Genomic DNA, 15768 nt, shown 5'->3' with positions numbered 1-15768 from the left:
GTAACGGGTGACAAGTAATGAAAGTAAATAAGGTGCAGCAAGATGGCCCAATCCTTTTTGTAGCAAAGGACAAGCCTGGACAAACTCTTATATAGAGAAAATTGCTCCTGAGGACACATGGGAATTATTGTCAAGCTAGTTTTCATCACGCTCATATGATTCGCGTTCGTTACTTTGATAATTTGGTATGTGGGTGGACCGGTGCTTGGGTGCTGTCCTTTCTTGGACAAGCATCCCACTTATGATTAACCCATATTGCAAGCATCCGCAACTACAAAAGAAGTATTAAGGTAAACCTAACCATAGCATGAAACATATGGATCCAAATCAGCCCCTTACGAAGCAACTCATAAACTAGGGTTTAAGCTTCTGTCACTCTAGCAACCCATCATCTACTTATTACTTCCCAATGCCTTCCTCTAGGCCCAAAAAATGGTGAAGTGTCATGTAGTCGACGTTCACATAACACCACTAGAGGAAAGACAACATACATCTCATCAAAATATCGAACGAATACCAAATTCACATGACTACTTATAGCAAGACTTCTCCCATGTCCTCGTGAACAAACGTAACTACTCACAAATCATATTCATGTTCATAATCAGAGGGATATTAATATGCATAATGGATCTGAACATATAATCTTCCACCAAATAAACCAACTAGCATCAACTACAAGGAGTAATAAACACTACTAGCTACCCACAAGTACCAATCTGAGGCTTTGGGACAAAGATTGGATACAAGAGATGAACTAGGGTTTGAGAGGAGATGGTGCTGGTCAAGATGTTGATGGAGATTGACCCCTCCCAATGAGAGGATCATTGGTGATGACGATGGCGATGATTTCCCTCTCCCGGAGGGAAGTTTCCCCGGCAGAACAGCTTTGTCGGAGCCCTAGATTGGTTCCGCCTCGTGGCGGCGGAGTTTCTTCCCGAAAGCTTGCTTATGATTTTTTCTCGGACGAAAGACTTCATATAGCAGAAGATGGGCACCGGAGGCCTGCCAGGGGGCCCACGAGGCAGGGGGCGCGCCCAGGGGGTAGGGCGTGCCCCCCACCCTCGTGGCCAGGGTGTGGGCCCCCTCTGGTATTTTCTTCGCTCAGTATTTTTTATTAATTCCAAAAATGACTTCCGTGAAGTTTCAGGACTTTTGGAGCTGTGCAGAATAGGTCTTTAATATTTGCTCCTTTTTCAGCCTAGAATTCCAGCTGCTGGCATTCTCCCTCTTCATGTAAACCTTGTAAAATAAGAGAGAATAGGCATAAGTATTGTGACATAACGTGTAATAACAGCCCATAATGCGATAAATATCGATATAAAAGCATGATGCAAAATGGGCGTATCAAATCTCCACACCGCCCCAATTACGTTTACCCTTTCATTCCTCTTTCAGGCTCTCGCTCTCTCTCGAATCACTGCTCTGCCGAGGAGCCCCTGGATGCGCCGCCCTACTCGATTCAATCTACTTCCGAATCAAATCGCTTCAAATCAAGGTCAGTCCTAAGTCAGCTCCTACTCAAACGAATCCGCGAGTTTTCTCTCCGATGTTCAAACCCTAGCTGCTGCTCTAATCCATGGAAGAAATTGATTCGGAAGTAGATTGTTTCCAGAAGGAATTTTGCTAATTTTTATCAGATGAGAAGCTGTCTTAGTTGGAATTTGCGATTGTACTTGAATGCGTCTTGTTTAACATTTTTGATTAGGTTCGAAAGGGACGATCTTAATTGATGCAGCACAGACAACTTGTCGAACAGGGTCATATCTTAGTTCTTGATGGCCTACCTAACTTGTAGGCTGTAGCCATTCACTAGCTCTTTCTCTGCACTTTCCTTTAGGCCTTCAGCCAGCTGCATGTCTGAAGATTCTAAATATATAACAGGCATCTACTAAATCTTGTGTCAACACCTTCTGTAAAGTTTTGTGGGTAGAACATTCAGTAATTCAGTAACAGGTAAACATTAGTGGTCTTTTACCCCCCAAAATAAATCTCCCTTGTGGAGTATAGCCTGCTTTCTCTTTCAGTGGACCGTATGCCTAATTTTGATTGAGAGGTGGGGGGGGGGGACTGGGGGTGCTTACCTGAAAGAATGTTGTGGATCAGCCGAAATATAATTCACGATACATGTTGGCCTGAAGCATATGTTCTATATACTTTTCATAGTTTTAGCATATGCAACATTTTTTAGTACAAAGGGGATTATGTGTTTATATGAATGACAATGTGGCATTAGGTCTATCATGATTCGCACTGACATTAACTGCACAAAAAACGTACCGTTGCACTTTTGCGCTGGCCATTGTTCATTTTTGTTTGCTTGCAGTGATACATGAGTTCAATGCGTGAAACTACTACAAATCTGAGATTCTTGAGTCTCACACACTGGACTTAAACTGTAGTATAGGTCAAAGAGCAGCACAGGAGAGATATATGTCAAAGGCGACGGCATCGTGTCAAGTACTTTTTGGACTAACAATATAATAATGTGTCTATGCGGAATCTGTTCTGCTTCTTCTATTCTGTTCAGTGCTTCTGAATCTGAAGAGTCAGGGATTTTCCCTTCAATTTAATCAATGAACAAAGAAATTTTAGGAAAACAGTCGAACACCTTAACGTTAAGAAATAATAATGTGGCTCTTATTTTTTCTTTCCTTTTTCAGTGAGTTCGAAACAAGAATTCCATCATGCTCTTGTTTTGTCATATTTGATCTAGACACAACCTGTATGTCTCCACTTTATGTAAAGTTATGGCCACTACATGTCTGTGTAAATTTTGTCACTTGAACGGATTTTTATTTGAATGCTTAGTACATCACTGAATCTTAATGCAGGGTTACAGTAATCGAACAAGGCCTTACCGAGTAGAAGCAGCTAGCATAGCACTATTGAATTTTTCGTACCACTACATTTTGGAAACTCCATACCACTACATTTTTCGTACAGTAGCAACGAACTAGGCACCTGGATTTGATAATCACACAATTATGTCTTACCAAAGCACTTGTACCAACTTTAATTATAGATAACAGTGAGCATTTTCTTTTTTGTATTTGATTTCTGCTTTATTCTATAAATGGAAAACTCTACTTAGATACAAATAACTAAATTTTTTATCTTACCGAATATCCTAACTACACACTACTAGGGAAAACCTTACCAGTAGTGCTGGTTTTTGAGCTACCAGTAGCGTGGGCACCAGCGCTACTGCTACGGCGCTACAACTATTTTGTAGCAGTAGCGCTTTTTTAGGCCAGCGCTACTGGTAAGTTCAGGTACTAGTAGCGCGACACTGGAGAGCACTACTGGTAAATGAGCGCTGCTGGTAATATTTTGGCCCGCACCACTGCTAAGATTTATGTTTTTTTTAGCATTTTGGCGTTGTACATGTTTAAACAGATATATCTTTTATACAATAACAACTCATCATGAACTAGTCTGTTTAAATAGCATATTCATTACCACTTGTCATCACCACCAAACAATGTTCGTCAATGAGACAACATATAACAAGTTGGTCACTAGTCATAATCACAACTCCTCCTCATCATCATCAACTCTAACACATTGTAGCACATAAACACATTCTAGCTACGACCTACTCCTCTCATAGGACCTACTCTACCCTCTCTTAGGTAAAATATCATAAAACAAGATAGGCATTGACTCTCCATTAAGGAAAATTGACTCTCCATAATAAAGAACGGAGATCATCCTGTCTCCAAGTCTTGGCCTACGCACAATGTTGCTTCCAAGTTGCTCTCTATGATGGTTCAAACATTTTGAAATCATTTATTATCATGGCTTCCTCGCTTTTAGAAATCCGGTATGGACAGGAGTGATGTGGATACTGCGGCTGACCTGGCCGTGGTGGCCGTAAGCCCATAGCATCAACGCGACCTCTCGGCAACATCAGATGAGGCACACAATCCATCGGGATTTTCTGTTCAAAAACATAGTAATAACTTTTTAGTTAGCAATGTAGTTTAGTTTTAGAAGAATTTATGCAAAAGATGCACGGATGTCATAATAGTAGAAAATCTTACCATGCTATCTCCATTGATGTTACCGTAGTTCAACACGTGCACTAGTGGCACGTATTGACCATAATGTGGAGGAGTTTGATAATAGCTATTGTAATTCTCAAGATTAGTAAAAAATGCGATAAGACCATCTTTCTCCTTATAAGTTAATTGTGCTTCATCATTGTAGTAGTAGGTTCTGTCTACCATTTTCCGTACATTTTTTGAAGAATGAAAATAAGCTGTCAAATATTTTGAAATAAACAATATAAATTACTTAATAAATATGTTTGAGAAACTCACACAGCGGTAGAACTGGAAGCGTGTCAACAAGGACCCAAATGGTCATATTATTTTCGTCGATGTCAGGATCACCAAGATCGAAGGTGAGAAGCATACCCTCATGAAAATCATACGCCTTGCAAAGGGCTTCCCAATTCAGGCAACCAAAATTGGATGAGTTCATAGAATTGTATAGATTTACAGCAAAATCATAACCATGATGGGTCCTTAGTTGAATTATCTTTGTCTCCATGCTTTCATGATTTTCAAAACCCATCTTCTCCAAGACATAGCGTCTTGCATGGCATGGGATAAGCTAGTCGAATTGTAAAAGACGGAAATTACACGTTGAAGAAGCAGAGAAGTCGTGCAAAAAATAACAAAAAACACTTGTCGTCGTTGCGTACCGTTTCAACATCGAAGGTCTCTTGGAGCTTGATGCTGAAGCGCCAACCTTCTACCAGGTGAGGCCTGTCGCACAGACCGCGCTCATCTTCGCAGTAATCGCACACAGTGAATTCCCTTTCGTCGTCAGACATTTCCTAATAGGTAATTAATAATCCATCATCGAATACATATATAGTAGTTTGTAGCAAAGATCATCATATAACAACTAAAACACCTAAAATTTGTAGTTTGTAGTAGTTTGTAGCAAAGATCATCATCGAACCTAGTTTGTAGCAAAGATCAGCATATAATCCATCATCGAATACATATATAGTAGTTTGTAGCACAAACCGCGCTCATCTTTTGCATTCAATAAGCAAATAACTAATAGGTAATTAATAATCCATCATCGAATACATATATAGTAGTTTGTAGCAAAGATCATCATATAATATCACTAATACATCTCGAATAATAGCTCCTCTAGGTTCAGTGGGCCGCGGTGGACACCCAAAGAGAAGGAACCATCACCGAATCATAGCTCCGGTGAGATCCCCAAAGAATCTACCAGGTATTGGAGAACCGGCCGTTCGCCAACGCAACCATGTAGCGCTAGACGTGCGCGTTCTCCTCCGTGACACGGTGCTGTACCAGCTGCGCGGGGGACTCAAGCCTCTCCACCGATGCAGCCCCATGTGACCGCCACCAAAGAAGCTCCGAGTCGACGACGGGCTGGCTCCTCACTAAGCTGCGCTCACCAGAAGGTAGCACAACCCAGTACCATCCCGGCGGAGCCCAGTCCCGGACATGGCCCCTCGGCTCAAGCAGGAGTCCTCCGCCGAATCGACGACGAGGATGCGGGATAGGCATCGTCGATGTCGAGAACAAAATGCTTAATTATTAAAACAAAATTAATAAACACTTAGCAAAATTTGGCATGACCTTTGCTAAAAACAGGACATATCGAGCGCCTGAAATTTGCCGGAACGTAAACGAATCAATTTTTTTGGCAAAACATAGGCCACTCGGTTAAACAACTAAGATTGTGACATGTTCAAAATATGACATATATCCACTTCAAATTTGCATATAACAGGAATAATTGTTTTTACTAAAAAATAACAACAAATGTGATAGTTCAAAATATGATCCTAAGATTAACTAGCTAGGGTTCATACTACATTATCCTAAGATTCATACTACATTATCCTAAGATTAACTAGCTAGGGTTCATACTACATTATCCTAAGATTAAACAACTAAGATTAAACACCTAAGATTAAAAACCTACATTATCCTAAGATTCATACTACATTATCATAAGATTAAACAACTAAGATTAAAAACCTAAAATTTTCAACTTGCTAGGGTTTCGAAAGAAACTAGGGAGGAGGAGGAAGGAGGGAGGAGGATGTACCTCTCGGTGGAGGAGGGCCGACGCGCGGGGAGGGGGGGGGGCGGCGCGGGGGCCAGGGCGGCCGGCAGGGGAGGAGGCCGACGCGAAGGAGGGCGACCGGCGGGGAGGAGGGCCGGCGCGGGCGAGGGCGGCCGACGCAGGGAGGAGGGCCGGCGCGGGGGACGGCGGCGTGCGGGGGTCGACGGTGGCGCGCGAGGGATTGAGGGAGGAGTGTGGAGTGTGTGAGTGAGCTGAGTGATGAGGCCGGGGGGCGCGCGGGGGAGGGAGTGGGCTTAACAGCAGCGCGGGTAATGGGCCAGCGCTACTACTAAGCCCACTAGCTGTAGTGCCGGCGCACAACACACACTACAGCTAAGTGGCCTGCCCTTTTGGCCCCGGCGGCCAGCTAAACAGCAGCGCGGCCCGCGCCAACCAGCGCTGCTGCTATTTTGTAGCAGTAGCGCCCATTTTGGCCGGCGCTACTGGTACATACCAGTAGCGTGGGCGCCCAAACAGGCGCTACTGCTAAAATTCTATGTATAAGCATTTTCCTTGTAGTGACAAGCAAATGATATTCAGAATGTAAACTTTAATTTAACTACACATTTTTACAAACACGACAACATGTTTATTTCATGAATTACGTTCTGTTCCAACTTATTGTTTAGTATCTGGCTGTGTTTTTCCATTCGATGCACTCATTTCTATGGGAAAATCTTTTATCTAAATCAATACTAATTGAAATAATCTTTTTTCATTATTACTGCAGATGTCTACAGCAAATGAATCAGTACTAAAGAAGACGGATATCCAACAACTTCAAATAACAGAATTAAGTGAAGACAACACACGTAAAAAACAAAAAGTAAGTCCAATATGTCGACATTTCTCATATACTATTCATGATTTGGAAATGACACCATTTTCTACAAGCAATATTGTCTTTCTGTGCAATTTTTAAAATATTCTAATCATCTTAATAAATTAATTCAGGGAGTTATGCTGGATCATCTTAACATGTTCCTTATTTTCCTATCAAATCTTACTGACGATCAAAAGTCGTTAGTACGGAAACTTGGGTTTGGTTCAATTCTTCATATTTCTTGCAACTCCAATGTGGACGATTTGTTCCACTGGTTAGCCGCCCAGTTCAACACAAGCACATGCATAATTAAACTGGAGAATGGATTTAAATTCCAATTCACAGACAATGTTGTGCACAAAATACTGGGTATTCCATGCGGAGGCTTACGTATTCATACAATCCCTACTGATCAAACAGTCCAGTTCATGAATACATTTTTGCAATCAGCTAATGCAACTCAAGAGCATATCTTTTCAATGATTTCTCCTACCACAACCAAAGAAGATTTCTCTAGGATATTCATGCTTCTGGCTCTTTCAATTCTCATTGCACCTAATTCAAAGGGAGTACCCACCAAAAAATTCTTCAATGCATTGGTGGATATTGATTCGGATCTAGATACAATTGGTGCCAATTTGCCCTGTCCTTCTTGGTACATCAAATTAAAAAAATCTGACATAAGGAACAACCCCTCAGCCATGCCAGGAGGGTGTAAACTAATATTGGTGGTAAGAATTTTCTTTTCATAACTCTTTTATGAATTTCAGTTCTTTATTTCAGTCATATATAATATCTTTATCTTCATCAAACTAAAACAAAGTGGTTAACTGTTTATGCTGACCATTCCTTTCTCAAACATTTTTGTAGGTCATGCACTTTGAATTCCTAATCACATCTGAATACAAGATACCTTGTAATACTTTCCCAAGACTTCCGATGTGGTCATCAACTATGCTGAATGCTCTACTAGCTCTTGATACAATGCCTGGAGTGAAGACACAGTTCGGGAGGCTACCAGTAAGAAATAACAACTTCCATTCTATTTTTAGTTTTTTCTAAACTGCATAATGTCAGAAGACAGCACAAGTGCTTTTCTTTTCCAATTACTGTTGTGACATTTATATCTTGAAACAATTACTTATCTTCTCTATTTTTTGACAAATATAACCAGATGAAGCACATATATTCAACCCCATTCCATGACGAACCGAATGTAATAGAATTAGAACTTCTTGAAACAGTTCTGCATTACATCAATACCAAGTTCCCTTCTATTCACAATGTAGAGGTCAGTTTGTTCAGAAAATTACAACAACGCTCTCATATGTTTTGCTTCATTAGTCATCTAATTAATTATTAATTTTTCTAATCCATGTTTTCTATTTTAATAAGGAAAAGGCAAGGGTAGAACGTAGCACTCGGAAATTCTGGCAAACATTCATATCAAATTCTGTACCAACACTGCAGTCTTACATTGATGAGGCACACAGTGGTTTTGGCTTGCAAAATCCTTCCCAAGCAAACAGGACTGATGAACCTACAACATCTCATTTTCTTCCAATTGTTAAGTCAAACAATACTGCAGCTGATCCTTCTTTATACAAGTTGAAAATGGAAGATCATTCAGTCCTAGAATCTTTCCTCTCTTCAATTGATTTCACTGATTTCCCTGGGCCTCACATTCTTCCAGCGACTTTTGATGAAAAAAATACCAAAGTATCAGTAGAATATCTCATTCAAAGCTTCTCTGAATCTCTCCACATTGACAAGCACATAGATTTTCACCTACTTATGCCTAATGCCTCATCATTTACTACTGCCCTACTTGGTACAGATGTTATCAAATTGAATGGACAAACCAAAACTGATATAGGTGGTTCTACTACTTTCCAAGGTAATCACTTATGCCCGCATTTGTTTAACCGTTTTTCTCATAGTCTTCCCTTGTTTAACACGTAGTTTCCAAAAAAAATTCTAGCTTCTGCCAATAAAAACTAAATCATTTTACTGATTCAACTGTGCTCCATTTTCTTTCCAAATATCAAAACACAGTGATTCTTGATACAATAAAGTCTGACCAATCAGTGAGGGAAATGAATGGAAAAGATTTTCTACAATGTAGACAAGAAAAATTCAGTATAAGTCAGTGGAAATTTATCTCAAACAATAAAGGTAACGCTTCTGTTCTTGTTGTTCATCAACATAACTAAATTTTCTTCTCCCCATACTAATTCAATATAAATAACTTTGTCATTCTTGTGCCATCTTACAACAGCAGATTCATTATATTGTACAGAAGATCAAGTAGAAGTACCAGCTGTACAACTGCACTCTTCACTTGTCCCTAGCCATAATTATGAACAAGCAGAACTTCAAATGAAAAAGGCTGGTACAACTGATACTAAGACTGGATATTCTTATTCCATAGGAAACAATTTTGAACATGATATTCCCTCGTTCAATGCTATAACAGAGAGCCTACATGATGCACTTCCGCATCAACTGACTGCTTCCAATAACACGAGCTTTTCAATGCCTAATGCTCCCAACCTTATTGTTAATTCTACAAGCAACTATCCTATGTTACCCAATCAGAAATCTCCATTCCTCTATAGCAATAGCCCTCTTAGGCCTTTCAGCATTAACTCTGGACAAGCAGAAAACAGATTTGGTACTCCACTTGACGATCCAGGTTTATATAAACTTCTAGAAGACTATGAACTCGAATGCAAAAGAAATGAAATGGCAGAAGGAAAGAAGAAATTATTTCAGAAATTTTCTTCAACATCAGTTGTTTACCAAAACAAAAGTATGCAGTACCAACAAGTAATTTTCTCAAGCCCAGTTCAGTCTGAGTTCTACAAGACTATGAACGCAGCTCTGTCAACCTTGGACTCAAGGTATTTTTCTTTCTCGTAACTTGAAGCAAAAAGTTTCTATATTTTTGTTCCCTCTTTTTTTGTCATGCTCTGCTACTACCTCTTCATGCTCTTTTGTTCTTTTCCATTGAACAATGAAAAAAATAGCCAAAGGATTTTCCAAGTCAATGAAGTTTGGGTTGATCAGAAGACTTTGACTATTTCATTCAGACCTGGCTGTTGGATGAGTCCCCATTCCTTAGATTGTCATTCCAAAATTCTTAATACCAACCAACTATTCCATGGAAGGCAAGGCCTCATCCCAAACACCGATGCAATTACACACATTGTTCAAAGAGAAGACATGGTAGTGTTTTTTTGCTTCATATTTTGATTAGCACTTTTCATTTTCAGTCACCAAATTTGACCATAAAAGATATAAGCATCAGTAATTAAGTATTATTGATATTTTCACAATTGACATCGCAGGAATTATTCATGCGGCCAATGTTGAATCATTCAGATCCTATTTCTAGAGATATTCTAAGTGAAGGAAGGGTTGGCTTCAGCCCCGATATAGCTAATTTCGTTAGTTTTCTTCCCTGATGATTGAGTATCAAAACATTTATGAACCAGTACATATGCTTAAACAATACACAACTTTTTTGACCCAATAAAATGCAAACTTATATTTTTTTTCTTAGGTACACTTACCTTGTTTCAATGATAAGCAATGGATATCAATTTCCACAAACCTGGATTCCGGGAAGTATTTCGATATTATGAATCCTAACGGCTCTGGGCAAGACAAATTTACAACTATCATTAGCACTGTTGCCTACAATTTCAAAACACTATTTGCGTGACATACCCAAATTGCAATGCTTTCAACATCAAGGACTTTGACTACAAATTTGCTGTTGTACCTAGAACTCATTTCAGGTTCATACCTAATCTTTTTTTCTCCTACCATTTTTTGTTTTGAATTTTGTTTACTTTAGAACTATACACAGTTTCATGTCTTTGCATACTAATTTCCAATTTTTTCATTTTTTTATGCTCCATCACAGGTATGATACAGGAGTTTTTATATTGCAAATTCTAAAAAACTACCGTGGAATGGGTGTTCTTGGGTTTTCAACTTTAAGTTCTTCTCTTTTTTCTTGCCAATTCTTGCTCCACTTATTTTATCCTACACCTGAATCAGAAGCAAAAATCTAATAAACACAACTTGCTGCTTGCAGGCTGATTTGCAAGCTTTACGTGAAATTTTCCTGTATGAAATATCAACAGACTGCAACAGTGAAGTACAATTACCTATAGTGAGGAACTTCCTATAGAACCATGCAAGTTCTAAATCCTTTTCTTTAAATCCTGCCCTTGTTGCTTAACTATGAACTTACTCTTTTTTATGTAACGTCTCTTACTTGTTTTCTTTAACTGATTTTTCACAGGGGTTTCGATCATTCAAATGAACAAGTTCTTATCCCCAATTGAAGAACTGCAAATGTATGAATCATTTTTTTTCTTACTTTAAAGTAATAATTGCTTGCTGAAACGTTTTCATTTGGATGCTTTTTGCTGAAGCTACTTGCAAGTTCTTCAATTACACAACTACTTCAAATGAACTGGTTTCGTGCTTCTTATTATGCAACTAATTCATGCTCTTCTACTTACTAACAGGTCGCTTGAAAGATTACACTCATCTTCGACATGACCTGTGAATAAACGTCAAATTTCTTTCTTGTTTTCTCAAGAATGATTTTCTACTTGTAACAGTTTTACTTGTAACATTTGGAGTAAAAATGCTGTTGTCCAGTCTTTTTGAATTTGAATTCATGCAGATTTTAGAAGTCACGCACAAACAATTTTACTTCAAATGAACATGTTTCTGCAATTTTTATCAAGACTTTTTTTCCATATGAAAAAACTTCAAAAATTAATATCTAGCTTTAAATTTCTTACTAGGTGCCAAGAGAAACCATTAACGCGAAAACAGTTGAAGGAAAAAACAAAATTGCAGAAACAGTGCAAACAGTCGAAAGAACAAAATTGCAGAAACATGATTTCGTGTAAACATGTCAAAAGAACAAAATTGCAGAAACAATGCAAACAGTGCCAAGAGAAACCATTAACGCGAAAACAGTTGAAGGAAAAAACAAAATTGCAGAAACAGTGCAAACAGTCGAAAGAACAAAACGTTTCGCTGAATCAGTCGAAAGAAAACGGTTCATAGAAACAGTTGGAAGAGTGGGCCGACTCAGAAACAGCCCAACACAACTTGCTGCAGGCGCCGAAGGCGTTGACTAGGGGCTCCCGGAAAACCCACGCCTGGGCCACACTGTCAGGCGAAAAGTCAAGACAAACAGCCAGATTCGCCCCCACCCCACCCCCCGCGCCCTCCCACCACCTTGCCAATCTCGGCGCCGCCCACCGCCCACCACCGCTAGATAGGCCAATATCCGCCGGAAAAGAGAGAGGGTTTCGTCGCAGCAACCTCTCCACCACCTTCTTGGGCGAGTTTTCCGGTGCTCCAGCCTCGCAGGATGGGATACCGGCAGCTGTGCGCCCACCACGCCCGCCAGGTGTTCGGTGTTTTGTCTGCTCGGCGATGGACTCCAAAGACGAGGAGGCGCTCGTGGCGCTGTTGGAGGAGGAAGCTGATGCCGATGTCTAGGACGACGAGCATCTCATGGTCCTCGCCGCCCTGGTCGGCCTGCTCGCGAGCAATGCACAACCGTGGCGAGGTGGCTCGGCGTCGGGGCAACTGAAAGCAGAGAACCGGCATCGACTGGAAGGCTATTGCATGCTCTACTCCGACTTCTTCATCGATACTCCACTACACGGCGACAAAGTATTTCGGCGTCGTTATCGGATGAGCCGAAAGCTTTTCCTCAGGATTGTGAATTTCATCCGGGAGTTCGACAGCTACTTCAAGTGCAAGAAGGATTGCACCGGCAAACTGGATTCACTTCAATCCAGAAGTGCACGATAGCTATGAGGATGCTTGCATACGGAGCTCCCGGTGATTCACTCGACGACTATGGGCACATGGCCGAGTCCATGACCATTGAGTGTTTCTACAAGTTCTGCATGGAAGTGGTGGCAGTGTTTGGACCGCAATACTTGCAATCACCCAATGCTGAAGACACTGCTCGGATCCTAGCATAGAATGCAACAAAAGGATTTCTTGGTATGCTTGGAAGCATCGACTGCATGCATTGGAAATGGAAAAATTGTCCATTTGCTTGGCAGGGGATGTACAAAGGCGCCAAAGGCGGTTGAAGTGTGGTACTTGAGGCAGTGGCCACACAGGACCTCTTGGATTTGGCACTCCTTCTTTGGTATGCTAGGAACTCACAATGACATCAACGTGCTGCAATGCTCCCCTATCTTTGCCAAGCTTGTTGAAGGTCATTCTCCTCCGGTTAACTTCGAGGTCAATGGACGACACTACAACAAGGGATACTACCTAGCAGATGGCATCTATCCGAGATGGTCCACATGTGTGAAGACTATCTCGAGCTCTGTACCAGGAGGCAAGAACTCCCACTTTGCCAAGGTTCAGGAGGCTTGCAGGAAGGATGTCGAGCAGGCATTTGATGTGCTCAAATCTCGATTTGCTGTTGTCCGGTACCCCGCTCAGACCTGGTCGAAAGATCAAATGTGGGAGATCATGACTTGCTGTGTCATCTTGCACAACATGATCATTGAGAGCGAACAGGAAGAGCCAGTGTTTGACACTCAACCATATTGTAGGCAGGGTCCTCTTGCCCAAGTTGATCACCAGCTACCGGCAACCTGGACTGCTTTCCTCAATATGCGTCAGGAGATCCGAGACCCACAGGTGCATCAACAACTGTAGCAGGATCTGGCGGAGCACCTATGGAGGCTCAAGGGCAACGCCTAGCTCGACGTGTGATGAAATATGATTTTTTTATTTGTTGAACTATATAATTTGTATTGAACTTTTTGTTGTCGATCTATTTGATTTGTATTGATTTTTTGTGATGAACTATGTGATAAAAAATAACTTTTGTTCAATTCGCGCCAAAGCATGGCGAATATGGGCCGATTTGCGCCCATAGCGGGTGTCATGGGAAACCACGGCCACCTATGGGGCCATGAGCCCCTTTTGGTTCGGCGGGGGGAATGGGCACGTTGCACAAAGAGCGGAGAAGCATAACACAACACGACAGAGATCACATGGGCAGTTTTTACCCAGGTTCGGGCCGCGGTGAGGTGTAAAACCGTACTCCTACTTTGGTGGAATGATGGTGGAGAACACGGCGCTCTTGCCCAGCAGGGTTGCCTCGGGGTGAGAGTGGCTACGCGTGTATGAATGTATGAGGGTCCGAATCCTCTCTACGGTTGCCATAGGCCTCCTTTTATAGATAAAGGGGTCACCACAGTGGCAAATCAGTCTTTTACACACTGATTAGATAGAAAACAGTGCTATCATACCTAACTCTGCAGGCGGATCGAGTGCATTAAATGCGCCGCTCAATGTCACATCACAGTGCGCCTGACAATTCTTGCCGGGCTGTTTTGCCAACTTTGTGCCTGCTTGCTTGACACGTCTTAGAACGGGTGTCATTTGGAGGTATTTTCCGTAGGAAGTGACCGCCATGTGGCAGGAAGTAGCCACTTAGTCAGTTAGGGGCTTGACACCGCACTGATCGATGACTTGCGTCGCTGTAAGGTGGTGCCGTGGAGTATTTTGCCTCCGTGAGCCCCAGCAGGCATGCCGGGGCGATCTGGAGGCTTGCTTCCGGGGTAACCCCAACCTCGCCAGGCTTGCCTGCCCGGCAAGGGAGGTTTTTCCCTTAGTGATATCTTGCTCCTCTAGCTCGTCTTGGTCTTCTTGATCCGCACTTGGATCCTTCAAAGAACTGATCTCTTGTGCTTGGTCTGATCTCGGGTGCTGCAATCTTGTCCTTAGGCATGTGCACAGTCTGGGCAACGGACCCAGGGTTTGTTGCACCGACAGGAGCCCCCGGGCCTGGTCCGAACACGCTGCCAGGTGTCGTCGGGGTAGGCCCTAACCAGTGTACAGGCAGGAACGTAGGGGTGGCCTCACCCTTTGAGATTTTCTTTGCTTCTTCATTAACCTGAGCCCAGATCAGTTTTCGGTTCTCCCGCGCGTCTTGTAATGCCAGTTGTAGTGGGGTCACTCTTGTAATGGCCCGTGAATGACTTTAACGCATGGGGCGAGTAACTGCCAATTCACTCTTCCCACTACGCCCTTATCCTTAGCCACGTATGCCGCATGCATTGAGTGGGGTAGGTAAATGGAGGCGTGTGGTGCGGGAGAGCATCAAGGCAGGGGCCCGGTCTTCTTGGGTTGATGGAGGAGGACAGCGGTTACCTGCCGAGGGATCGGCTCTCTACCCCAACCCGCCTATAAAAGGAAGTGCGGGGGAGGAGCGGAGGCATTCATCCACATATCCCTCCCCCTCCACCCTCTGCTTTTTGCTAGGTATGCTGAAAGGGAGAGCCCGGGGCCAGGCCCCGGGCCTTAGCTTGGGGTTGATGATGCCAAATGCTCACGCTAATGCTTGGGGAGTGAGTCTGGTCCAAGTCCAGAGGAGGTGGGCGGGCAAGCCGTCCGCGGTGCAGGAGATATCAAGCTTTCCCATTGTGGTGAAATGCTTGCCTCCTCTGCCTCGGCCGGCCGTCTGGTGGGGATCATTGGATCTTGCCGCAAGCCAATGCAACTCGTTGGCCTAGCGACCAGCTTCTTGGAGCCTCCGACGCCCGCCTGGGATGTAGGGCTCGAGATCATTGGTAATCCCAGCACTGCTCCTTCCAGCGGAATCGGGGCCGATGCCTTCCTGCCCGCCAAGGTGAGGAGCGGTGCACCTTGAGTGCCCTGGCCGTCCGGCGTCTCCCTGGAGTGGTGGTGATGGAGATAAAATGAGGGAAGACGGAGAATGCGGGTGGCAGGGCGTCAGGTCG

The 15768-nt window shown here is 42.7% G+C and overlaps 1 protein-coding gene across 1 annotated transcript; it reads left to right on the top strand.

Annotated features, from left to right (window-relative positions):
- The first annotated feature begins 1357 nt into the window (after positions 1-1357).
- On the top strand, positions 1358-11663 carry LOC109759051 (uncharacterized). Its single transcript, XM_073501354.1, has 14 exons — positions 1358-1498; positions 4330-4408; positions 6857-6952; positions 7081-7680; positions 7820-7969; positions 8124-8240; positions 8345-8846; positions 9005-9124; positions 9228-9852; positions 9979-10177; positions 10300-10368; positions 11055-11156; positions 11265-11319; positions 11494-11663. The coding sequence occupies exons 2-12, from the start codon at positions 4364-4366 to the stop codon at positions 11148-11150; spliced, it is 2619 nt and encodes an 872-aa protein (XP_073357455.1). The 5' UTR covers positions 1358-1498; positions 4330-4363; the 3' UTR covers positions 11151-11156; positions 11265-11319; positions 11494-11663.
- Positions 11664-15768: the final 4105 nt, after the last annotated feature.

Source organism: Aegilops tauschii, chromosome 6 (genome assembly GCF_002575655.3).
Source record: "Aegilops tauschii subsp. strangulata cultivar AL8/78 chromosome 6, Aet v6.0, whole genome shotgun sequence".
NCBI classification, from domain to species: domain Eukaryota; kingdom Viridiplantae; phylum Streptophyta; class Magnoliopsida; order Poales; family Poaceae; genus Aegilops; species Aegilops tauschii.
Note: the sequence above shows the minus strand (reverse complement) of the source record. Positions and strands in the feature narration are given on the sequence as shown.